This window comes from Gracilinanus agilis, chromosome 1 (genome assembly GCF_016433145.1).
Source record: "Gracilinanus agilis isolate LMUSP501 chromosome 1, AgileGrace, whole genome shotgun sequence".
Classification (NCBI taxonomy): Eukaryota; Metazoa; Chordata; class Mammalia; order Didelphimorphia; family Didelphidae; genus Gracilinanus; species Gracilinanus agilis.
In genome coordinates this window covers 91,806,536-91,831,621 of record NC_058130.1, presented here as the reverse complement: position 1 = coordinate 91,831,621, position 25,086 = coordinate 91,806,536, and the positions used below count along the sequence as shown (strand labels likewise).

Genomic DNA, 25,086 nt, shown 5'->3' with positions numbered 1-25,086 from the left:
TTAATTAAATATCCATTTTCCCCCTTGAAGGTCTATAGTTAGTATTTCTTGGTTATAATCTTAGTTCCTTGCCTTCTGGGAATCATATTTCAAGTCCTCTGATTTTTTATTTTCTTAAACTCTTACTTTCTGTCTTAGAATCAATACTAAGTATTGGTTCCAAGGCAGAAGAATGGAAAAGACTAGGCAACTGGGGCTAAGTGACATACCTGGGGTAGCATAGCTATGAAGTATCTAAGGCTAGAATTGAACACAGGACCTCCTTGTCTACTGATCTGGTAATCTATTCAACAAGCCATCTAGCTGCTCCACTTATGATCTTTTAACATACAAGCTGCTAGATCTTATAGTATCCCTCCTACTGTGGCTTCACAATATTTTAATTGTTTCTTTCTGGCTGCTTACAGTGCTTTCTCCTTGATCTGGGAGCTCTGGAATTTGGTCATCATACTGCTGGGAATTAAATTTTGAATCTTTCAGGAAATGGACAGTAGATTCTTTCAATTTTCCCTCCTACTTCCTGGGTATATAAGGACAGGATATCAGGGCAATTTTCCTTGATAATTTCTTGAAATATATCTAGGACCTATTTTTTTAATCTGGCTTTCAGGTAGTTTAATAATTCTTAAATTATCTCTCCTCAATCTATTTTTCAGGTCATTTGGTTTTCCAATGAGATATTTCACATTATCATTCTCTTGGTTTTGTTTTATTATTTCTTGATGTCTCATGGAATTAAATTATGAGTCCCATAAAATAATCATAATTCCCTAATTGATAGAGAAGCAGTGATTAATCTCATATGAATGTCAACCTATCTTTATTAGTATATTAAGTATAATCTTCCTTCCACTCAGGATGATGTTAACCTTAAAATCAATCATAGTTTTCTATCAGTGATGCTCCCTGTCTTTGTTGTCCTATATTTCCCAAAACTATATGAAGTCTAGTAAGTCCTACCTCTTGGTCTTTGGTCACTGAGAGAGACCAATATCCCAATTTATTGGTTCCTGCTAGCCTAAATAAGAGACAAATGGCTCAATGAATAGAGTGCTAGGCTTGGAGTCAGGAAGCCCCAAGTTCATATCTATCCTCAGGAATTCAATAGCTGTGTGATCCTGGGAAAGTCACTTCATCTCTGTTGCTTTAATCTGCTGGAGAAGAAAATGGCAAACCACTCTAGTATTTTTCCCAAGAAAATCCCGTATGGTCCATGGAGTTACAAAGAGTTGGACACAACTATACAACAAACTAGCTTAACTAATAAATTGATCATGCACAGAATCCTGTCTCTCAGTTTACCTTTATTTTCAAATGTAACAACTGGTAATCACAAAGGGAGGAAAGAACAAATTCCCTAAAAATAGCCCCTAGAGAAAAAGAGTGCTTATTTATATAATTTGCCTCTTGGAGCCCTTCCATGAAGGACAACCACCAGAAACATGACTCTCCTCCCACTTGGCCCCAATTTTTTCCCAGCTCAAGGTAAGTCCTGTCCCATGCTGCTGAGGGAGCTACAATTTTACTAATCTGTGTTGGGTGTTGTTTTGTGTTCAGAGAGATAATTTGTAAATAATTGGCAATATCAAGCCCAAGCAACAACTCCTTGGGAAGTTAAATCCTTGAAAAGAAACACTCAGTTTATGCCAAAAGGGACTGATATCTTTTCTGGTAAGTCTTAAACCTCAGGGAATTCACTTTCTCTGATCGGGCTCTTGCCTTTAAATAAGAAGAATGCTTAAACCTTAAAGAATTTCTTCTTCAAGGGAGCTCTCAATCTTAAATTGAAAGGAATACTTCGCACTAAAGGGTAGGAAAGCTCATCTTCCTAGTTGAGAAAAAAGGAGATATCCAAAATATGATCTGAAAAATTTTTCTTAGGAGCTCTGTTTCAGATGTGTCAGCTTTTTTGTTTGAGGTCTACAACATGGTCTCTGGAGACATCTAGTGACTAAACTTAGAATAGCAACCCATTTGTGAAGCTTTACTAGGATTCAAAGGGGATGTTCTAGAAAAGTCCATTCAGCCCTATGTTTGTTTATCTGTGTTTCCTTGGGCGTGGAGAAAGTTCTCTACAGAGGCAAAAAGGAAAAACCTTGTAGGCAAAAGCTTCTCTATGTGTGTCTGTGTCTGGTAAACATTTTTCCTAGAAAAAAGGATGAGGATCTTTCTGAGAGGTTTTCTAAAACTTTTAAAAAGATAAATCTCTTTACTGTGAACTTCCAAATACTGGATTTAATGTTTTTACAAATGCTGAAAGATGGCAATGTACATTGTATTGCTGTTAATTCTTCATCAAATAATGTAAAATTATTATCCAGATAGTCAAGTGGATATATTTTAAAAGGTAATTACTTCAGTACAGTCAGGTAAAATCTCACTAACTTTGCTCTTGCTTGGCTATACAGGGAGTAAGTGTGCAGAGAAATTTGAGATTTAATTGTGATAAGAATTATTTTATCATCACTTCTGAAAATCATCAATGTACTATTAATCAATTATGTTGAACAGAAGACACAAATTAAAAGTTGGCCATAGCAAGCATTCTTCTGTAGTTTTGAGACATCTACCAGGTACTGTCTATATATGAAAATCCTATGGCATCTAAATGTTTCCATTTGGGAATATACAACTAAACTTGATATAGCTGGAAGTTCAATCTTAAGCTAAACCATAGTCTAAATTTAAAAGAAGTATCTGATAGATTTCAGAATTAGATTTCATTATAGAAGTTACACATATCTAATACTACTTAACTGAAGGGAATAAATTACATTTTATAGGAATTTATAATATGGGCTATGTGTTATAATAGCAAAGAAGAATTAGATATCTTAAAGACCACCCCCCCCAAAGGAGGATAAAAATTAAAACTAGATATTTTAATAGTATAGATCTTACTTAAGACATTTTAATTAGTTTGACAGATTCTTTCAATTTCTACTCTGCCTTGTGTTTCTAAGAGATCTAGATTGTAATTCCTTGAAATATAGATGTCAAGGGTCAATTTTTTGTTCATGACTTTCAGGTAGTCCAAAGATTGTCAAATTCTCTCTCCTTAATCTATAAATGTCTCTTTTCTATTTTATATTTTCTCCTTTTTTTAAGCCCTATGACTTTGTTTTAGAATTTCTTGATATCTAATAGAATCATTAACTTCTCTTTAGATCATTCTAGTTTTCATGGAGTTACTAAGATTTTGTACTTCTTTTTCCAAGCTGTGAGTTCTCTTTTCACATTTTTCTTTACTATGCTTGTCTTTTCCATTCTTTCCTTTACTGCTGTCATTTGTTTTTTATTATCATATATCTGTTTCTTTTTAAAGTTGCTTTAGTACTTCTAGGAATTCTTGTTGGACTTGTGCCTGAGCTGCATTTGTCTCTGAGATTTTAATTGTAGATATCTTTGAGTCATTCTTTTTGTTTGTATCTTGAGCTTTTTTATCTCCTATAACAGCTCCATATGAACACATTCTCTTTAAATTTTCTCATTCTACCAGTCTTCTTTTTAACTTTGGACTTTATATGTTAATGATGGAGGTTATGTCTGGTCTGAGCCTCTGTAGTCTTACTTTCTTCTGCTCTTTTTACAGTACAGATTGGGAGCCTGCAAGCTTTCAGTGGTGTGATCAAAAGTGATGTGATTTAGGGGCACCTAGGTGGGTCAGTGGATTGAGAGCCACATTTAGAGGGAAGTCCTGGATTAAAATCTAAACTCTCACATTTCCTAGCTGTGTTGACCCCTGGGCAAGTCACTTAAACCCCAATGCCTAGCCCTCATCACTCTTCTGCTGGGGAAGGTAACCTAAAAAGGAAGGTAAGGTTTTTTGTTGTTGTTATTTGTTTTAAAGACCTTTGTTTCAGCCTTTAATACATTACCATATCAATTTACATTCATGTACTCGTGGCCTACATTTCTCTAGGTCTCTATTCTCCTCACTCCCCTCTCTCCCAATCCATGAAATTATAGACATGAATTTTTTTATTCTGTATTTAGTCTCAGATTGTAGTACTTTACATAGTGGATACTTAATAAATGCTTGGAAACTAATTAAATAAGCACATTTTCCATTTTATTATTCAAGTGAAGAAATTTTTATCTAATGACAGTGATTATAATCATTTAGTGCTCTCAAAACTAAACAGATATGATAGGCACTGAAAAAACACGTGAGATATTCTAAGTACTGACTTATTTTACAGATGAGGAAACAGGCTCAGGGAAATCAAATGACTTGTTCAAGCTCATCTGGATAATAAATGATAAATAAATGATCAAATCCCTGCATTCCACTACACTAGTATTAAAAGTCTTAGCTAACTACTCATTTGATTAATCTCTACGCCTATACATGAAATTTAGATTTTTTTCCAAATATACACCAGACCTCACTACGAAAAACCCCAAAGCTATTAGAATGGATATGATGGGTCATTTATCATTTGAAACATTTGCTGAACACTTTTTAAGTACAAGGCCTTGAACTAATAATTATTGGCAGCTCCTTACCTTTCCAGCTTTTTTTAATATTGTTTCTCTCACTTACTCTATGTTTTGGTCAACCTGGATCCTTCCATTTCGTTAAAATAACTATATTCTCCCACTTCATTTGTGCTTTTGTTCCCTATAATTTGTCTCCCCATCTAAATCTGCTGAAATCCTTTCTGTACATGGAAACAGTGAAATGACACTTCCTCCACAAAGTCTTCCAATTCATAAAGATTTTCTATTCTCAAACAGCACATAGCATGTTGTATTACAACTTTCTATTGAAATTTTGTCAATGTATGATAGAATTGAGTCTTATTTCTTTACTAAACAATCAACTCCATGAGGGACAGAACCAGATCTTAAGTAAAATCTGAAACCTATCCAAGGTCTAGGAGAATGCTCTGTATATAACATATAATTACTAATGTAAGATGAACTGAAATGAAGCTCCAGATTTACAAGACTGAAATAAGAATAAGAAGCATTCCCAAGTAGGTCACAGAACACAAAAACTGATAAGGGATAAATACATTTTTCTGGTTTCTAGCTTCTAAGGTGGAAGAATAAAGCAAAACCTAATTACCTTTCTGAGCTCCAACCTCTTACCTCTACCTAGTTATAGTAAAAGATTAGCAATTTCAGACTTACTGCAGAGGCCATCAGACTCAGGTGATACAATGTCTAGTTTTACTGAACTGTTTATCTATTTCCCCCCCTTGTTAAAAAGGGTGGCTTGCTGTAGAGAAGAGGATGTGTATATATTCAGAATGAAGGAAATTAGCAGCAATGCAATGACCCAGGATAATTCAGAGGAACTTGTGAGAAAGAATGTTGTCCACATCCAGAGAAAGAACTGTGGAAACGGAAATGCATTAGAAAAATATGTGATCGATCACATAATGTGATAGGGATATAAGTGGGGTTTTAATGTTAAAGGATCACTCTACTACAAATACGAAAAACACAGAAATAGGTTCTGAACAATTATACGTGTATAAACTAGTGGAACTGCTTGTTGGATTTGGGAGGGGGGAGGAAACTGTGTGTGTGTGCGTGTGTGTGCGCATGTGTGGTGTCATGAATCATGTAACCATGGGAAAATATTCTAAAAAAAAATATGTAGGTATCTAGATTCAGCCAACCAAAGCTATTACATTTAATGAGCACTTACCTTCACAAATGCCATTGGAACCATTATAGGTAGCACTGTCCAAGTGTGGTCTAGGAGCGTCATCTGGTAAAGGATGTTTTATGTAGCGGCTAAAAAAAATGGCAGCTTATTAGTTGCTATATCTATGATATATGTCTATACCAGAATGCACACAACTTTATCATTGGCTTGTTTGTTAACCATTTTATTTAAACCACTCTAGCCCTAAACTTCTGTTCAGTGGTGAGCATGAACCAATCCAAGTAGAATTCTTTTTTTAACAGAGGACATGGCTTTTAAGGGACAAACTTTTTAAGACTCTTCTGGCCCCCAAATGAAAGTATTTGGCCTAATTTAAAACTTTCCTAGGTGGTGTCTCTCTCTAATCTTCCTGGGATAGACATGTTAGTTACTAAAATGAATAGCTTGAATAGTTTGCAAAATTTTAAAAACAGGTTAAAGAGAACCAGATTACAAAAGCCTTAAACAATAGGCTTTACTCAAAAGATAGCAAGGAACCAATGGAAAATTTTAATCATGGAATGATTTCTCCAGATTGTATGCAAAAGGAAAATAAGTCTAGCAACATGTGATGGACAGATAAATGGGAGAGAAAAGAGAACGATAGGAGGAAGAATAATTAAGTTCATTTCAGATGAGTGACTTTGAAATGTTCAGAGTTCTTTCTTTGTGGCATGGAGATTTGAAGCACAAAATTATATTGTCTCAGTAAGAAGCCTATAGTCAGAGGTAGCTGGGTGGCTCAGTGTATTGAGAGACAGATCTAGAGATGGGAGGTCCTAGGTTCAAATATGGCCTCAGACACGTCTGTGTATGTGACCCTGGGCAAGTCACTTAACCTCTACTGCCTAGCCCTCACCACTCTTCTGCTTTAGAAACAATATACAGTATCAATTCTAAGATGGAAGGTAAGGGTTAAAAAAAAAAAAAAAAACCAGAAGAGGAGGAAGTCTATAGTATTTCTTTTTTTCAAGTAACTTGCCCAGAATGGCATAAGTGGAAAGTGTCTAAGAGTAGATTTGAACCTAAGTCCTCCCAACTCCAAGCCTGGTGCTCTATATCCACGTTACTACCTGGTTGTCCCATATTGTCTTTCATTTTGAAAAAGCTTGATTACTAAGAACCTGATTCCAAAAGCTTTTATGTAGACAGAACTAGGAAGAAATTAAGAGATTAAAATTTTAATTATGCAAATGTTTTCTCCCAAGTACTCCAAAAAGATCACAACCAAGACACTCTTCAATCAGCTGATTTCCAGGTACTCAAAGGAGTCCTTTAATCAGTATGAGACAATCATGTATGATTTCATCAGCTATCACCCTGGGAAAGACAATCATCTACTTTCTACCTTGGCCTGATATTTACCAAACACTTTGTACATGCCAAAGTGATCTGCACAGAAGAATTCAGTATGTTATGAAGCAAAGAAACCAAGAAATAGCATTTAGTATGTTGACAAATGACCACTAAAAAACTTGAGTAAGTTGGCTTCCTATCTTCCACATGACAGTCATTACCATGAGTACTTTATACTTATCCACATATTAAAATTACCTCCCTCAGCAAGTGATGAAGAATCTCTAAAACATATAGAAAATGTCTCAAGAGAAAGATCAGTGTAAATCTTTCACAACTGATCATCATGACATCATTGCTGTTACTGTACACAATGATCTGGTTTTCACTTCACTTTGCATCAGTTCATATAGACCTTGCCATGTGTTTTTTTTTGAAACCACCTCACCCATCATTTTTTATAAACACATTAGTACTCCATCCCAATTATATGCCACAACTTGTTCAGTCGTTCCCCAACTTGATGGGCTTCCCTTTAATTCTTTACCACCACAAAAAAGAGCTGCTTTATTTTTGTACATTTAGGTTCCTCTTTTTCTTTGAACTCTTGGGTAGTGGTGGTGGTGGTAATCCAAGATTGAGGATTATGAGATTAGAGATGGCAAAAGGTCTCAAATCTCCCAGATTCCAAGGTGATAATTAATGAATCACTAAAATAGTAGACTATAGGGTCAAGGGACCAGGCTATAATGAGAGTAAAAGTAGCTTTAAGGAGATTATGTGGGAAGGTTTATAGAAGTTTGTGGGTGAAAGAATAGAATTTCAAAGTTCAAGATCTTGGAAGGGCTGTAATTCCATGATAGAGTGACATCTGAATGTAACCATGCCATGCACCAGCAGAGGGATAAATTAATAAATCATAGAATGATATGGTTGAGAAATTATTTTCCTATCTTTTCTTGAAAATGTCCTACCTCTAGTCACTGTGTGACTTGGGGTAATGACACTCTCAAAAATAATAGGGAAAACACAAAGTTACTATAATCTTTTACAACTGTGTGTTATATATCTGTTCTGCTTCATGGACCTACTTTTCTATGTCTTAGCCAGTACTTGATAGTTTTGATCATTACTACTTTATAGTATAGTTCAAAATCTTATACTGCTAAAACCCCTCCTTTTACATTTTTTTCATTAATTCCTTTGATATTCTTGACTTTTTGTTTTCCCAAATGTATTTTGATATTATTTTTTTGGTCAATAAAATAATTTTTCAGTAAAAAAAAAAAAAATGTCCTACCTCTCCTACCTTCTAAGTTCTTATAAACCCAATTCAATAACACTTTCACCACAAAGCCCTTCTTAATACTCCCAAACCTTTAAACCCCATATAGTTCTGCCTGCACCTCTCAACATACCAAGGCATTACTATATTTTTCTTTTACACTTTGTGTATATGTCATATCCCTCTACTAGTGCAAGCTCTTAGAAACAAGGACTTTATCTTATCTAGAGTCTCTGTGACTACAAAAGCATATTGATTTTTACCCAAATGGTGCTTAATAAATATTAGTTTAATTTAAAAACAAAGAAAAAAGGATTTCCCAGCACTTAAAAGGTACAAAAGGAAGAAACCAGGATTGGAGTCTCCTATATGCCAGCAAGTACTTGGTCAGGATGCCATTCTCATTCTTAAGGAAAAAAAAATGTATTTATACACCAATTAAAATGCTCAAATGAAACACTCTGAAACAACAATCTGAATATTCAATACATACCTGATACGCTCACAGATAACCTGGTACAAATAGTCAAGGGTTAACTTGTGCTTTGGGACAGAGATTAACAGTGGTTGCCCATATAGAACAGTCCCAGAAGATGAACTTGTTTGCCTGATTTTCCTCTCTCTGAAGTAAACTGGAAAAGTGACACATTCTGATCCATCCTCTGCTGTGTTACAGACTTCATATCTATATTAATCATGAGAGAATAAATTCATCAATATGGAACTTAAAAGCAAACATCTGCATATGTCAGAGTGTGGTTATTTGGATCAGATAATACTAATGATGAAAAATGCAACCCTTCTCTTGATACAGAGATAAGAGACTCAGAGAACAGAACAAGACAGATAATAATTTTGGACATAGCAGATATGAACATTTTTTTTGTCTAAAACGGGTTTTCTTTTGCTCTCAACTGGTGGGGGAAGAGTTGAGATGGGTGAGAGAAGAGGCAGATTTTTCCTGTTTTTATATATGTGCATAAAAATAAAATAATTTTTCAGCTATTATAATTCAGGGCAGATGCAAGAAGAAACCAGACTAGAGATCATCTTAGGGAATGTGAAGACTTTCTGTGTATAAAAATCTAATTCTGAACTAGCCTCCAAACATAAGGTCAAAGTAGACCCAGTCATTATAATCATTATCTGTATAGTCTTTACTTCTGAGACAATAATCATCTAGAGAATTTCCAAGCATAAAGTATAAGGTTACAAAGAGGAGTCAGGAGTTACTTGATGAGCTTCTTATTTTTTTCATAACCTAGAACAGGGGTCAGCAAACTTTTTGGCTGTGAGAGCCATAAATGGCACATTTTTTAAAATGTAATTTCGTGAGAGCCTTAGAGTGCTCACAGTGCGGCTCCTTTAACAGCACCTGAAAAAAAAATTGACTTTATGGCTCCTGCAGAAAGAGCCATATCTGGCCCTCAAAAGAACCAGATATGGCTCGAGAGCCATACGTTGCCAACCCCTGAGTTAGAGAGTTCTAGTAGAATATGTAGGATTCAATATCCCACCTCCTACCATATAAGACAATTCTATTCAATAAAATTTTTCCCCTTGTAATAATGTTTTTTGTTTTTTAAACTTTTACCTTCTGTCTTAGTATCAATTCCAAGGCAGAAGAGTGGTAAGGGCAAATGGGGTTAAGTGACCATGCCTAGAATCACACAGCTAGAATGTGTCTGAGGCCAGAGTTGAACCGAAGTCCTTCCAATTCCAGGCCTGGCACTCTATCTACTGTGTTATTTAGATAAGATTTGTATTAGTTAAGGATAAGTTCAAAAAAGGAAACAAATCTGAAAAATTACTTTTTGTTTTATTTTAAAACTAAATCATAATATGAATAGTTTTGTACTTTAAAAAATTAGTGAATGAAACTGATATTTACAAATCTCACTTATTTGACAGATATAAAGGAGTAAGGAGATTTATTGATGTTTTATCCTAAAACATAGTAATAATAAATTTTTATCAATAATTACCTGTAGTTTTCCCCGTCTTCCTCCAGAGGGAGATCTGACTTTACTGATTCAATTGATAAAACCCTAACACAATAAGCAAACCCAATGGCAGCTCTGGTTATAATCTGAGCAAAAAGGGATTCAATGTTAATCTGATTAAAATATTTTGTATGAGTATATTAGAAGATAATATCTTCCTAAAGCAAAACTGTCAGGCCTCTGTGAAAAGAAGCTCTTCCTCAAACAGCTTGTCCATCTGCTTTGACCCATATTATACACTCAAAGCTATGGGTAACTTGGTGTTCCAAGATATTCGCTTCAAGAAATAAAATTTCAATCTTGGATAGTAGCGATTACTGTTTCTTTACATAACTTTAGAAATTGTGTCTAAAGGAGATTATAAAGGGAGGAGAGTGTGGCAGAAACTTATTAGCTGAGACACTAAAAGACAAAAGTCTCTAACCTAAAAAGAAATAGGTTTATTGAGCCTCTGGTTAGTACCAGAAACCTCAAGCCTTGAGAGCTGACCCCTTATATATTTGAGCTAAAGATACAATCAATAGGTGCTAGAGATACAGAAACAGAATGGGATTTAACTGAGTAGTTTGCCCTAGTCTATTGGAATGGGTCCTCCAATCCAAGACTTTTGCCCAAGTGTGATGAATACAGGGGTATATACTCAGTATCATGCATACAAGGGTGTACATCTAGTCTTGATATCCTGTGGTTACTGCCCAATGACATTAGCAGTTCTGTGCATTAACCTGGGGTATAGCCTTGGGGATTTTACACAAAAGCATAACAAAGCAAAAATATCAAAGATGTAGTTTCATTAGCCTAGAATAAGGTCAAAAGTTTAAAGCATGGGGGAGTGGGGGGGGGGGTAGCATGCAATATCAGAACAGAATATATGTATATAAAGCTTCACAAAAAAAATATATAAAATCATGGTGGGTAGGGGATTTCACATTCACAAGAATGTGCTCTGTGCAGTATATTCATCTGCAAACATATTCAAAGCTAAAAGTAATTTATTGTGTACAAGTTAATGACTATTCTATCTTCCCTCACAGAAAAGGGCAAGGATTAGGCCCCAATTCATTTTTTCCTAGCTATGGTATGTAGCTAATCCAAAGGCAGGGCAACAAACTGGGCTGGCCTTGTTTTTCTCTTTCTCAAACATCCACTGTGAAAATAAGAATACACACTATGTTTTATAAAGGTCCATAATGAGTCATATGTATTGGGGATGCGGTAGGGGGCAGAAATGGGGGGGGAGGGCAGGAAGAGAGACAGAAGAGTGAAAATCAGTTTATCCAAACCTATGAATTTTCTCAAATTTGGGAGTAGAGCAAAGGGGATTTTTTGCTTAAGGAAGATATTCTAGGTTTCACAGAAATATAAAGCAATAGGGATACTAGGAATTACACCTAGCCCAACTTATTCATGATGAATTAGGATATTAAGGCCCAGCTCACCGAAATGACTTTACAAAGAAAAAAACAATAAGGTTGGGGCCCAATCAGTTAAATGTTCTTTCCACTGTGTGTATTTCCCCATCTTCATCTTTCTTCATTTCTCTTCCTCTGGTCAGGGTACAACTTTCTAGCCAAACATATTCCTGATAGCAAACAGTGTAATTTAAACTTCTGGGCATTTTAAATATTCCATCTTAAGGAAACATCTGTTCCCTTAGAAATTCGAGCATCTAAGTATCATACTAAAAAAGCTCTTTTTCATTGGACTCTGAAGTGCTCAACAGTCTTGGCATTTATCCACGGCTGTTTATTACTACCCCTAAAGTACACCCACCATTTCACTATCACTTGTCAAATATGCCAGCAAATTAAATCTGATGATGAACATGAGGACAATCACAATAAAAACTTCTGGCTAGGGGGTATGTGTTCTCTGTAACAAGTGTACAAATAGTTGAATACTCACACAAAGATGTCATCCCGGGTCATAATATGATTTAAACCTTCATCCATTTGGAAAATTTTGTGGAACCGATGATTATACACATCTGTGACCACCATCTAAGAATCAATAACCACAGAAAGATTATAGGCTGGAGAGACTACCATTAGCTAAAACAAACATAAAATAATAATAGTCTGTTCTATCTGTAAGGAACATTACAGTTTATAAAGCGCTTTAACAGCCATTACCTCACTGGAGTTTCATACTAACACTAATGAAGAAGGCTGGGCAGGAGTTAATATCCACTATTTCATAGATGAGGAAACTGAAGTCTCAAGAGGTAAAATATATATATATATCAATTGTCCAGGATGACCCTTGGTTTAATTCTAAATCCATGCTGCTCTCTGAATTATATACTACATTACCTCAAAGAAGGAAATGCTTTCAAAGTTTAACCACAAGAAGGGATACCTATAGGGCACCTATGTAATAGTCCTTACAGTTGACTTTTCCATATACTTTCCTCTTTCTTAAAAACCTCAGCTATATCTGAAGGTTCTTTCACCACCACCCTCAGCAGCAGCCCCATAGTTCCAGATGCACTCTGTCCAAGACAGAATCACTTTAGCCAAAGAAAACTGGATACTTACATAGAAAAGGTTTTGTTTATGAAACTGAAGTGACAATATACAAGCAATATCATACTGCTTGCTTTCCCAAGGGGCAGGGAAAGAATGTGCGTGGGAGGGGGGATTTCAAACTCAAATAAAAAAAAGAATGTTAAAAAAATTTGTAAAGGTAACTGGGAAATATTTAATAAAATAAATAAAAATATATTTCTGAATATGAAAGAACAAAAAAAAATTGGTATGACAGCCTATTTCCTCTCAAATAAACAGGATGGTTGGCCCACTGAAACTAGAGGAACAAATTTAGTCAGCAGTAAGTTCAGAATAAAAGATAATACAAGTTTTCTAATGGTATCTGACAACATGCCTCATTACTTTATGGGCATTTCCACTACCCCCAAAAGTGACTCAAGATGCTACTAATGGACAGGATCTCAAACAGAATTTGGAAAAAGCCTCAAAGATTCAACCTCATAAGTGACAATCCAGAAACAGTTTAACTATCACCATTACATTTATTTTTTAAAACCTCCTTACATTTTCAGCAGCAATGCCGGAGAGCTTTGAGAGAGCCTCACACAGATCAGACACAGCGCCCATCATTGGTACAGTCACGCGATACTATGAATAAGGACAAAAAGTGTGAAAAAATTCAGGGAAGAAGCAGATGCTTCCCTAAAACCATTCAAGGTATGGGGTGGCAAAGGTTATTTCCACGATCTGCAATCTCAGAAAATTAACCAAAAGAACAAGTCAGACAAGTCTAACCAGAGCAAATACCAAACCTCTATAATAAGGGCAGTAGGCAATATGGAAATTGTACTTACTATCTTTTTCCCCATCTAAAAGCTATTTTGTTCTTAATATTTGTAGGACAGAATGATGATAGGCCACGGGAAGTTCAAGATTTATTGATTTCAGAATAAGAGTTTTAAGAACCTAAGATCTTTAAGTCCAACCTACTAATAGAAATAGAGACTTAGATGACTTGTCCAAGGTTACCTTGAAAGTTAATGTCAAGACTAAAATTGACGCAGGTACCCTGAATTCTAATTCAGTATGATTTCGAAATTCATCATTTCTCTTAGGCACTGTTTGGTCATAAAACTTAAAAAATGCTCTATACCCAACAACAAAGGGAACAAATTTAGAATTAAAAAGGATATTAAAGAGTCAACTAGGTCATCTACTTCAACACTCTCATTTTATGAATAAGAAGAGTGACTTATCCAAGATCATACAAGTAAAAGAATTGGGTGGGACATGAACCAAAGTCCTTATGACTTTAAATCAAGCATACATGCCAGTGAACAACATAAAAAGCCTTGTGATTTTATTATATCCTAGCCTCCTGGTATTTATTTTAAGTTAACTACATCTTCAGGAATTGATTCTATTCCTTGGGCTGGATAATGAGCTCTATGAGTGCAAGGACCTTTTCTTAATTAATTATTTCCCCCAGAAAACCAGTATGAGGCATAAGCTATTGTTGAGATAATAACTGTTAGCTCCATTTTATAGAATGTGGCAGTGAAATAAAGTCAACACCTTGTTTAAGGTCATAGTGAGTCACTGGCAGATCAAGATTTCTGCCAAAGGACCCACTAATCCTATCTTATTTAAATTATCTGATTCACTCTATGAATCTAAGGCACTACTGCCACTACCACTACTATTGAGAAAAAAGGTACACTTCCTTTTAGTTCTCCAAACTTCTCATTCAAATTCCTCTCAACAGGAAATTCAAGTAACTTAAGCTGTCAGCATGGTGTGTAGGCAAAAACAATCATAGGAGATCATAAAGGTGTCAAGTCAAATGTTTCTGTTACTCTAGGTATACACTGCTCCCAATACCCTCCCCCTTTCCCATCCCAAAGACCAGCCAACACCTCTAGGCCTCAGGTCTAATATACTCCATGTGATATACTGAATTCTGAATCTTCAAAAATCAAAGTTTCGGGGCAGCTGGGTAGCTCAGTGGAGTGAGAGCCAGGCCTAGAGACGGGAGGTCCTAGGTTCAAACCCGGCCTCAGCCACTTCCCAGCTGTGTGACCCTGGGCAAGTCACTTGACCCCCATTGCCCACCCTTACCACTCTTCCACCTATGAGACAATACACTGAAGTACAAGGGTTTAAAAAAAAAAATCAAAGTTTCTAAGTGACTTTAAGGTAACTACGTATATATTAACTCCAGGTGCTCAATGTAAAATCCAGCTTTACGCTACACACACACACTAAAAGGCCACCTTTAGTCTTTCTTTCAAACATAACTCAGCACTTGGAATTCTTTTTTTTAAATTGTCATACAAAACACACCTCCATGTTGGTAACTTTCATAAGAGCACACTCAAACATAACCAAAACTCCCAAATAAAACCATAAGTCCACTGATAGCACTTGGAATTCTAAAAGCACCAAGAGACTATGAATATTCTGGATCTGGAAACTATTAAAAGAAAGACCAAGCAGGCTACATACCTGGGTAGGTCTACACTGTGGATCTGCAGAGACCAAGAACACCTCCATAGTGCGATCTTTCTTCAGGGGCAAAGGGAGAGTTAAGTAACAGAATGGGTCAAAAGTCACAGAAATTTTAGAACATTCTGGGCAGACCAATGTAGATTTAAAAAGGCCATGGAAAGTGTCCACTATCACAGAATCATTCCTTAACCTGTGATTCTCCCATGCTTCCTTTGCCACCACCTAAAGAGAAGAAAAGACAATAAATAAGAAAGATTTCCACTTTACACATCTCGTTTACAGGATTCCAAAGCAATAATCCAAAGCAAACTAAAAAAACCTATTCACAAAAGAAAAATAAGCCTGTTACTAGAATAGGGAACAGAACCTGTCTTTATTAGTTTGACTGCTCCCAACATTCCCTTTTCCCATCCCAAAGACCCAATTGACCATCTCAAAGCCTCATTTCCCTCCCTTTTAAAATGATGTGTAATGATGGGTATCAAGAAGCCCAGAGTTTCAATCCCACTTCCAATACCCCCTAAATATGTGGGTCTTCTAGGCAGTTCAGTTGACCTTCCTCAGCCTGCCTTCTGGTCAGTAATAGGGAGATGAATGAGATCATCACCTCCCTAATAGGCCAGCTATGAGGCTCAAAGGGGAAAACTTGTGTAGAGTACCTTGTAACCCTGAAGCACTGGGTGTCAGCCATTACTGTCACCATTATTTCCTGGAGAGAGTCTAAAAAACTTTTAACATCTCTGCCAATTCCGATCTCTATGACCCTCTGTGTCACTGAACCCATGACTGAGGCAGACTGTCAACTCATGGATTCCCCTGTGTCTCCGTAAGAGATAGCAGTTCCTCTGATATCTCCTGTAAGTACCAGTCCTCATGGTCCTGATGAAGAACTGAATCTGACAAGTGAGTCTGTCCTTGATTGTCTCAGGCAAAAAGATAATCCTAGTGAATCCTTAGTCAAGTGTTTTTTTTTCTTCAAGTTGTTCTAATGTGATAATTAGATTAAGTCTACACTGCCCATCTTTAGATTTAATCACTAAAGGTGAGAACACCTCTAATTCTGGGAGATCCTTAACCCACATGTGCTAGAGTGGGTGATGATGAATCAGAATCAACTGACTGCCTCCTAGGCAGTACTATGAGAATTGTCTATTATGATTGGACATGTAAATTGGAGGTGGATGCAGGAAGTGACAAAAGATGCTATCTTTTAAATATGGTGGTAACTTCCTGTGGAAGTGGTTGGTGTTTTGAACTTGATGTAGAAGGATCTCTGGTGGGACCTCTGACTGCTTCCCTTTGAACTGTCATGTGGATAAGTTAGGCTGACTCTCTATTCCCTTGGCGTTTCTGGAGGCTTTACCCTCAAGGAGGCCTCTCTTGCCTCTCTAATTGTAAAAGGCCTTGTGACTAGAAGCTTTGTTTAATTAACCTCTGTGCCCCTCTGCTGGGGCCTCTAAATTCTTACCTGGTCTGGGTCTCTGGTCCAGGCCAGAATTTCTCTCTCTCAATTTCCCTACCTTCAACCTTCCTAATTGTAAATAAACTTCCATAAAAGTCAATTTTGACTTAAGATTATTCTTAATTGAGGGTTGATAATAGTTCAATCCTCTGGTGACCATCTTTTAATATATTGAACCCATAAAACCCCTTCCCCCCTCCTTACACTACGTATTTTGCTGATTTGTCATTGTAATTTAGGAGTTCTATAAATTAGTAGCTAGTTTCAATTTCCTATTTTGCGGCCTAAAAAAATATATAATGCTTAAAGCATTAAGGTATCAAAGCAACACAACACTGGATTTGGCAATTTAACTTGAAGATTTTAAATGTTTATACTAGGTCTTTTTGTGGTGACATGCCATCATTTTGAAGAGATGCCATCAATTGGAGAAGAGCTGAACAAGTTGAAGTATATGATTGTAATGGGACATTATTGTGCTATAAGAAATGATAAGCAGATGATTTTTAAAAAAACATGGAAAGATCTACATGAATTGATACTAAAGTAAAGTAATATGAACAAAGTGATCAGAATAAGAAGAACATTATACACATCAACAGCAATGATGTAATGATAAACAACTGTGAATGTCTCAGTTATTCTCAGCAATACAATGACCCAAGACAATCTCAAAGGACTCATGTTGAAAAAATAACACCTGCTTCCAGAAAAAGAATTGATGGCAATTAGGTGGGTCAGGGGACAGAGCCAGACCTGGAGATAAGAGGTCATTCAAATATGGCCTCAGATACTTTCTAGCTGTGTGACATTCTGCAAGTCACTTAACTCCAACTGCCTAGCCATTATAGCTCCTCTCCTTTAGAACCTATACTTAGTATCAATTCTAAGAAAGATGATAAGGATTTTAAAGAAAAAAAACTGGGATGAAGCTAAGATGGTGACTTAATAGCAGTGAAAGCTGAAACCACTCTGACAGTCTTTCCAAATCAATCTTTATTTTAAAAGCACCTCAAAACAAAAGGACAAAAGCCAACAGCAAGATGGAAGGGGCTTTCCCATGGAATACATCTTGAAAAGTAGGCAGAGAGTCAATTTTCATGGGATAAAGGGAAATAGGAAGCAAAAATGCACAAAGAAGAGTGCTGGTCAACCCCTCCCCCCTTCACACCCTAATGTGCCAGGACCTGAGCTTGGGTATAGGCCAACTTCAGGAACTCAGGACCCTGCCTATACTAACATCAGAGCATCCTATGCCCCAGACCCACCCCTTTGAAGTTACAGGCCCTGACACTAGACTGCAATGAGGCCTAGAAGTCCTTTCAAGTCTGCCTGTGGTGAAGCACTTAGACCCCAGGGCTACCTCCAAGTGCTGAGTACTGAGTCCTGCATCCTACAAGTGATCAGCAGAGGAGACAGAATCAATAGTTCTCAGAACTCCCAGTCTCGAGGCAAACAAAAACAAAACAAAACAAAACAAAAACCTAGGAAAATGAGCAAAGAGCAAAACAAACACCCAATCACAGAAAATTTTTCTAAACAAAAAAGAAGGCATGGAGTTGATGGAAGATGATGATATCCAAGCAACCAAGTGTTTTCAAAGAAAAATGGGAATTGGTCTCAGGCACTGGAATTCAAAAATCAAATAAGACAAGTTAAAGAAAAATGGGAGGTTCTGAGGGATTTATGGAAAAGAACGCTACCCACATTCAGAAGAAGTACTACAGGAGTGGAAAGAGAAGAAAAGCAACTGCTTGAACACATGGGTTGAGGCGGACATGATTGGGGATGTAGACCCGAAACTACCACACCAATGCAACTATCAACAATTTGGAAATAGGTCTTGATCAATGACACATATTAAAACCAGTGGAAATATACATCTGCCATGGGGGGGAGAGGAAAGTTGGGGGGGGGGGTGGAAGGGGAAAGTAAGAGCATGAATTATGTAACTATGTTAACTTTTCAAAAAAATAAATATTAATAAATGCTTAAAGAAAAAAGAAAAATGGGAGGAAACAAATGAAAAGTAATGTAATAAAAGGAAATAGCTTAAAAAACAAAATTAGTAAAGTGGAAAAATTGGCACAAAATTACAAAGAAGAAAAGAGTTCCAACTTCTCTACGAACAACAATGCAATGATCTAGGACAATTCTGAGGGAGAAAGAATGCTATCCACATCAAAAGAAAGAATTGCGGGAGCAGAAACACAGAAGAAAAGCAACTGCTGAGACACATGGTTAGATGGGGATAAGATTGGGGATGTAAACTCTAAATAATCACTCTATTACAAATATTAATAATGTAGAAATAGGTCTTGATCAATGACACATAAAAAACCCAGGGGAATAGCCTGTTGTTGGCTATGGGAGAAAGGTGGGAGGCGGGGAGTTAAAGAACACATGAATCACATAACCATGGAAAAACAGCCTAAATCAAATAAATAAATAAATGATAAATAGATCAGGGGCAACTGGGTAGCTCAGTGGATTGAGAGCCAGATCTAGAGATGGGAGGTCCTAGGTTCAAATCTGGCCTCAGACACTTCCCAGCTGTGTGACCCTGGGAAAGTCACTTGACCCCCATTGCCTACCCTAACCACTCTCCTGCCTTGGAGTCAATAAAAGACAAAAGATAAGGGTTTAAAAAAATAAAAATAAAAATAAAATAAAACAGATGATATACTGGAAAAAGAGGCAAAAATTTCAATGAAGAAAACTCTTTTGAGTTCCACGAAAAGGATTAAAAAGGTCATAGAAGAAATTCAGTCTTTAACTATTAGAATTTTTGAGCAAATAGAAGCTAATGACTTCATGAAACATCAAGAAGCAATAAAACAAAATCAAAAGAATGAAAAAAATAGACGAAAATTGGAACTATCTCATTTAAAAACAACTGACATGGAAAATAGCTCTAGGAGAGACAAATGAAGAATTATTGGACTATCTGAAAGTCATGATAAAAAAAAAAGCCTAGACATTACAAGAAATTAGCAAAGAAAACTGTCCTGATATTCTTGAAGATGGTAAAATAGAAATTGAAAGAATATACAAGTCACCTCCTACAATAAATCCCCAAGGACAACTCAAAGGAATGGTATAACCAAGTTTAACAGCTCCCAGGCCAAGGAGAAAATACTATATGTAAGCAACCAGAAAGAAACAATTCAAATTTCATGGAGCCCCAGTCAGGATTACATAGGATCTAGCAGCTTCCACATTGAAGGACCAGAAGGTTTGGAATATGATATTCCGGAAGGCAAAGGAACTGAGTTTACAACCAAGAATCACCCACCCATTAAAACTGACTTTATTCTTTCAGGGAAAAAGTATGCTCATTTAATAAAATAAAAGATTTCCAAGCATTCCTGAAGAAAAGACCAGACTTTAAGGGAAAATTTGATTTCTAAATAAAAAATACAAGAAAAGCATAAAAAGGTAAATAAAGAGAAAAAAATTCAAGGGCTTTGATATGGCTAAATTGTTTACATTGTTCATATTCCTATATGTAAAACTTGTTACCATTATAGTAATTGGAAGTATAGATAGACAGAAGATGGGGAAGTAAGCTGTTTAGGATGATATGCAAAAAAAAAAAAAATGGAGTGAAAAAAGAGATTGTACTAGGAGAAATGGGAAGAGAGAAGTAAAATGGAGTAAATTATATCATATAAAGAGGTGGGGTAGGGGAGAACTATTACTGTGGAGGGGAGGATGAGGTTGATAATGGGTAATACTTAAACTTGATTTGAATTGGCTCAAAGAGGGAAGAACAGCCAGATTAATTGATGTATAGAATCCTATCTAATTCTATAGAGAAATAGAAGGGGAATAAGAAAGCAGTTGGTGGGGAGGAGAGCTTTTGGAAGGGAGAAGTTGGAGGGGGTTATTAAAAGACCCTATAGAGAAGTAGGAAGAGAATAAAAAGGACAGTGGTTGAATAAAAAGGACAGTGGTTGAAAGGGGAGTAATACAAGGGAGGGGAAATGGAAAGCATGATTAACAGCAAACACTGGTGTAGAGGGAAAAGAGTGAAAGGAGAAAGGGCAGAATTAAAAGAGGAAAACAAGATGGAATGGAATACACAGAAGTATAACAGTAAACATAAATGATACTAAGGTGGATTAAAAAACAGAATTCTATCATATGTTATTTACAAGAAACACATCTGAGGTAGGTAGACACAGACAGAGTAAAGGTAAGGGGATAGAGCAGAATCTTATTGGGCTTCAACTCAGACAAAAAAAGCAGGAGTATCAATCATGATCTCAGACAAAGTTAAAGCAAAAACAGCTGATTAAAAGAGATAAGGGGGGCAGCTGGTAGCTCAGTGGATTGAGAGCCAGGCCTAAAGACGGAGGCCTTAGGTCCAAATCTGGCCTCAGACACTTCCTAGCTGTGTGACCCTGGGTAAGTCACTTAACCCCCATTGCTAACCCTTACCACTCTTCTGCCTTGGAAACAATACACAATATTGATTCTAAGACTGAAAGTAAAGGCGAGAGAGAGAGAGAGAGAGAGAGAGAGAGAGAGAGAGAAATTAAATCTTGATAAAAGGTAGTATAGATAATGAAGTAATTTCGGTACTTAACATATATGCACCAAATAGTATAGCATCCAGAGTTTTAAAGGAGAAACTAAAGGAGCTTAAGGAGGAAATAAGTAGTAAAACTATACTAGTGGGGGACCTCACCCTTCCCCTATCAGAACTAGATAAATTTAGTCAAAGGGGAAAAAAGAAAAGTAAAGGAGGTGAATGAAATTTTAGAAAAATTAGATTTAATAGATATCTGGAGAAAATTGAATAGGGAAAAAAAAAAAGAATACACCTTCTTTTCAGCAGCACATGGTACATATACAAAAACAGACCATGTACTAGGGTACAAAAACATTGCAACCAAATGGAGAAAAGCAATAAATGCAACTTTTTCAGATCATAATGCAATAAAAATTATAATCAATAAGGGTTCATGAAAAGGAAAATTAAAAATTAATTGGAAACTCAATAATCTAATTGTTCAAAACAGGTGGGCCAAAGAACAAATCATAAAGATAATCACTGATTTCACTGAAGAGAATGTCAATGAGGAGACAACATATCAAAATCTGTGGGATAAGGGGCAGCTGGGTAGCTCAGTGGAGTGAGAGTCAGGCCTAGAGACAGGAGGTCCTAGGTTCAAACCCGGCCTCAGCCACTTCCCAGCTGTGTGACCCTGGGCAAGTCACTTGACCCCCATTGCCTACCCTTACCGATCTTCCACCTATAAGTCAATACACAGAAGTTAAGGGTTTAAAATTAAAAAAAAAAAAAAAAAAAAAAAAAAAAAAAAAAATCTGTGGGATACAGCCAAAGCAGTACTCAAGGGGGAATTTATCCCTGAATGCTTAAATCAATAAAATAGAGAAAAAGATCAATGAATTGGGCATGCAACTAAAAATACTAGAAAGAGAACAAATTCAAAATCCCTAATGAAAGAATAAATTGGAAATCCTAAAAATCAAAGAAGAAATTAATAAAATTGAAAGAAAAAGAACTCCTGAACTAATAAATAAGGTTAGGAGCTGGTTCTACGAAAAAAAAAAAAATAAAATAAAATACATAGAGCATTGGTTAATTTGACTAAAAAAAAAAAGAAAAAAGAGAATCAAATTACCAGTATAAAAAATGAAAAGGTTGATTTCACCTCTATTGAAAAGGAAATTAAAGCAACCATTAGGACCTGTTCTGCCCAATTATATGATAATAAATCTGACAATCTAGGTGAAATGGATGAATATTTACAAAAATATAAATTGCCTAGGTTAACAAAAGAGGAAATAGAATACTTAAATAATCCCATCTCAGCAAAAGAAATTAAACAAAGCCTATCAATGAACTCCCTAAGAAAAATTTCCAGGACTAGATGGATTCACAAGTGAAGTCTATCAAACATTTAAAGAATAATATAGATATTCTCTTTGGCAAAATAAGCAAAGGAGTCCTACCAAATTCTCTTTATGACACAAATAAGATGCTGATACCTAAACCAGGAAGACCAAAAACAGAAAGAAAATTACAGATCAATGAACATTGATGCAAAAAAATCTTAAATAAAACACCAGCAAAGAGACTATAATAACATATTACAAGAATTATTCATTATGAACAGGTAGGATTTATACCATATCAGCATAATTAACAAAATAATCAAATTAACAGAAATTATGTGATAATCTCAACAGATGCAGAAAAAGCCTTTGACAAAATACAACACTCATTCCTCTTAAAAACATCAGAAAGGGGGGCAGCTAGGTGGCTCAGTGGATTGAGAGCCAGGCCTAGAGTCGGGAGGTCCTAGGTTCAAATCTGGACTCAGATACTTCCTAGCTGTGTGACCCTGGGCAAGTCACTTGACCCCCATTGCCTAGCCCTTACCACTCTTCTGCCTTGGAACCAATACAGAGTATTCTTTTTAAGATGGAAGGTAAGGGTTTAAAAAAATTAATACTAGAAAGCATAAGAAGAAAAGGGTCTTTCCTTGAAATAATAAGTAGTATCTATTTAAAACCATCAGTAATTATCATCTGCAATGGGAATAAGTTAGATGCCTTCCCAATAAGATCAGGAGTGAAGCAAGGATGCCCACTCTCACCATTATTAGTTAATACTGTACTAGAAATGCTAGCTTTAGCAATTAGAGAAGAAAAAGAAATGTTGGAGGGGATGTAGCAAAATTGGGACATTAATGGATTGCTGAAGGAGTTGTGAACTGATTTAACCATTCTGGAGGGCAATTTGGAATTATGCCCAAAGGACTATAAAAGAACGCATATTCTTTGATCCAGTAAATACCACTATCATCATGTCTGTGTCCCAGAGATGGGAAAGGTCCTATTTGTACAAAAATATTTATAATTGCTCTCTTTGTGGTGTCAAAGAACTGGAAACTAAAGGGATGTCCCTCAATTGAGAAATGGCTGAACAAACTGTGGTATATGATGGTGATGGAATACTACTATGCTATAAGAAATGAACAGGATGATTTCAGAAAGAGCTGGAAAGACCTACATGAACTGATGCAGAGTGAAATAAGCAGAACCAAGAAAACATTATTCACAGTAATAGCGGTGTTGTGTAAATATAAGATTCTGCTACTAACAGCAATACAATGATCCAGGACAGTTCTGAGGGATTTATGAAAAAAGAATGCTATCCACTTCCAGAGAAAAAACTGTTGGAGTAGAAATGAAGATGAAATCACACAACTTGTTTATTTGGGCATATGTTTACGGGTTTTGGTTTTATTAAGATTATTCACTTAAAAAAGTAATAATATGGAAACCGGTTTTGCATGATAATACATGTATAACTTGGATTGAATTGCTTGCTAGCTCTAGAAGTGGGGAAGGAAGAATGGAGAGAGACAATCTGGATTATATAACTTCAGAAAACTCATCTGGAAATTTGTTATTAAAATTTTTTAAATTTTTAAAAAGAAAAAAATCTTATATAGAGTCTGAATACAAACAGAATAATATTTTCCACTTTCTTTTTTGTTCAAGTTTTCTTCCACAAAATAACTAACATGGAAATGTTTTATATGGTTGCACATGTTTAACCTATATGATATATCCTGCCATCTTAGGGAAGAGGGAAGGAAAGAACTGGGAACTCAAAAAAATTGTTTTATGTTAAAAACTATTTTTATATTATGTAATTAGGGAAAAATATTATTTTTAAAAAACTTATATTTCAATAATAAAGAATAGTAATTATAACAACTTAGCCTTACATTTATAAGCTATGGCCCACAAGACAGGATTCCAATGTTCTGTTTCTACCCCTAGGAAACAATGGTCTAAAAAGAACCTGTCTAGTCAGAGCTTACCACCTCCAAGAGGATCCATCTTTTTAAGATCAGTAGAGTTCATCGATCTGACCTTAAATATCTTACCAAGTCAGGCCGGCCATTGGCATCTTTTAGCTCCAAATATGGTTTCTTCTTCACACGGTTTAGATCTTCATGCAATCCATCCAGAAGAAAGGCTAATAACTCTTGAGAATCCTGTTGTTGGTAACCCGAAAACTGAGGGGCAAAACGACCAACTTGGGTCTGAATAGAAACAAAATAAATTTAAAAATTTTTTTTAATTAAATAGTACATTGCCAAAGGAAGCTCACTTGGGCATTCCATTATAGGACAGCTCTCTCCTTTCCTCTACAAGCTGACATCAATCCATTCATGACTATTTTTTGGGTTCAGTATTTTAACAGCTAAACAAAACTGATTTCACTAGGGAAAATGCTCCCTTCCCCATATCTTTTATGTTTTAGTACATAATACTTAATAAGGTGCTGTGGTGAAGAAAAGCCTTCTAGAGCAGCCAAATTTCTGATAACA

The 25,086-nt window shown here is 36.0% G+C and overlaps 1 protein-coding gene across 2 annotated transcripts in view; it reads right to left on the bottom strand.

Moving 5' to 3' along the window:
• The window catches only part of USP4 (ubiquitin specific peptidase 4), a 73,783-nt gene that overhangs the window by 23,789 nt on the left and 24,908 nt on the right, over window positions 1–25,086 (bottom strand). For both annotated transcript variants that reach the window (XM_044678794.1, XM_044678867.1), the window contains 6 exons: window positions 24,640–24,798; window positions 15,241–15,465; window positions 13,300–13,383; window positions 12,152–12,246; window positions 8,737–8,928; window positions 5,663–5,751 (listed from right to left, as the gene is read on the bottom strand). In XM_044678794.1, the coding sequence (XP_044534729.1) occupies window positions 5,663–5,751; window positions 8,737–8,928; window positions 12,152–12,246; window positions 13,300–13,383; window positions 15,241–15,465; window positions 24,640–24,798 (844 nt within the window). The remainder of the gene's footprint in view (window positions 1–5,662; window positions 5,752–8,736; window positions 8,929–12,151; window positions 12,247–13,299; window positions 13,384–15,240; window positions 15,466–24,639; window positions 24,799–25,086) is intronic.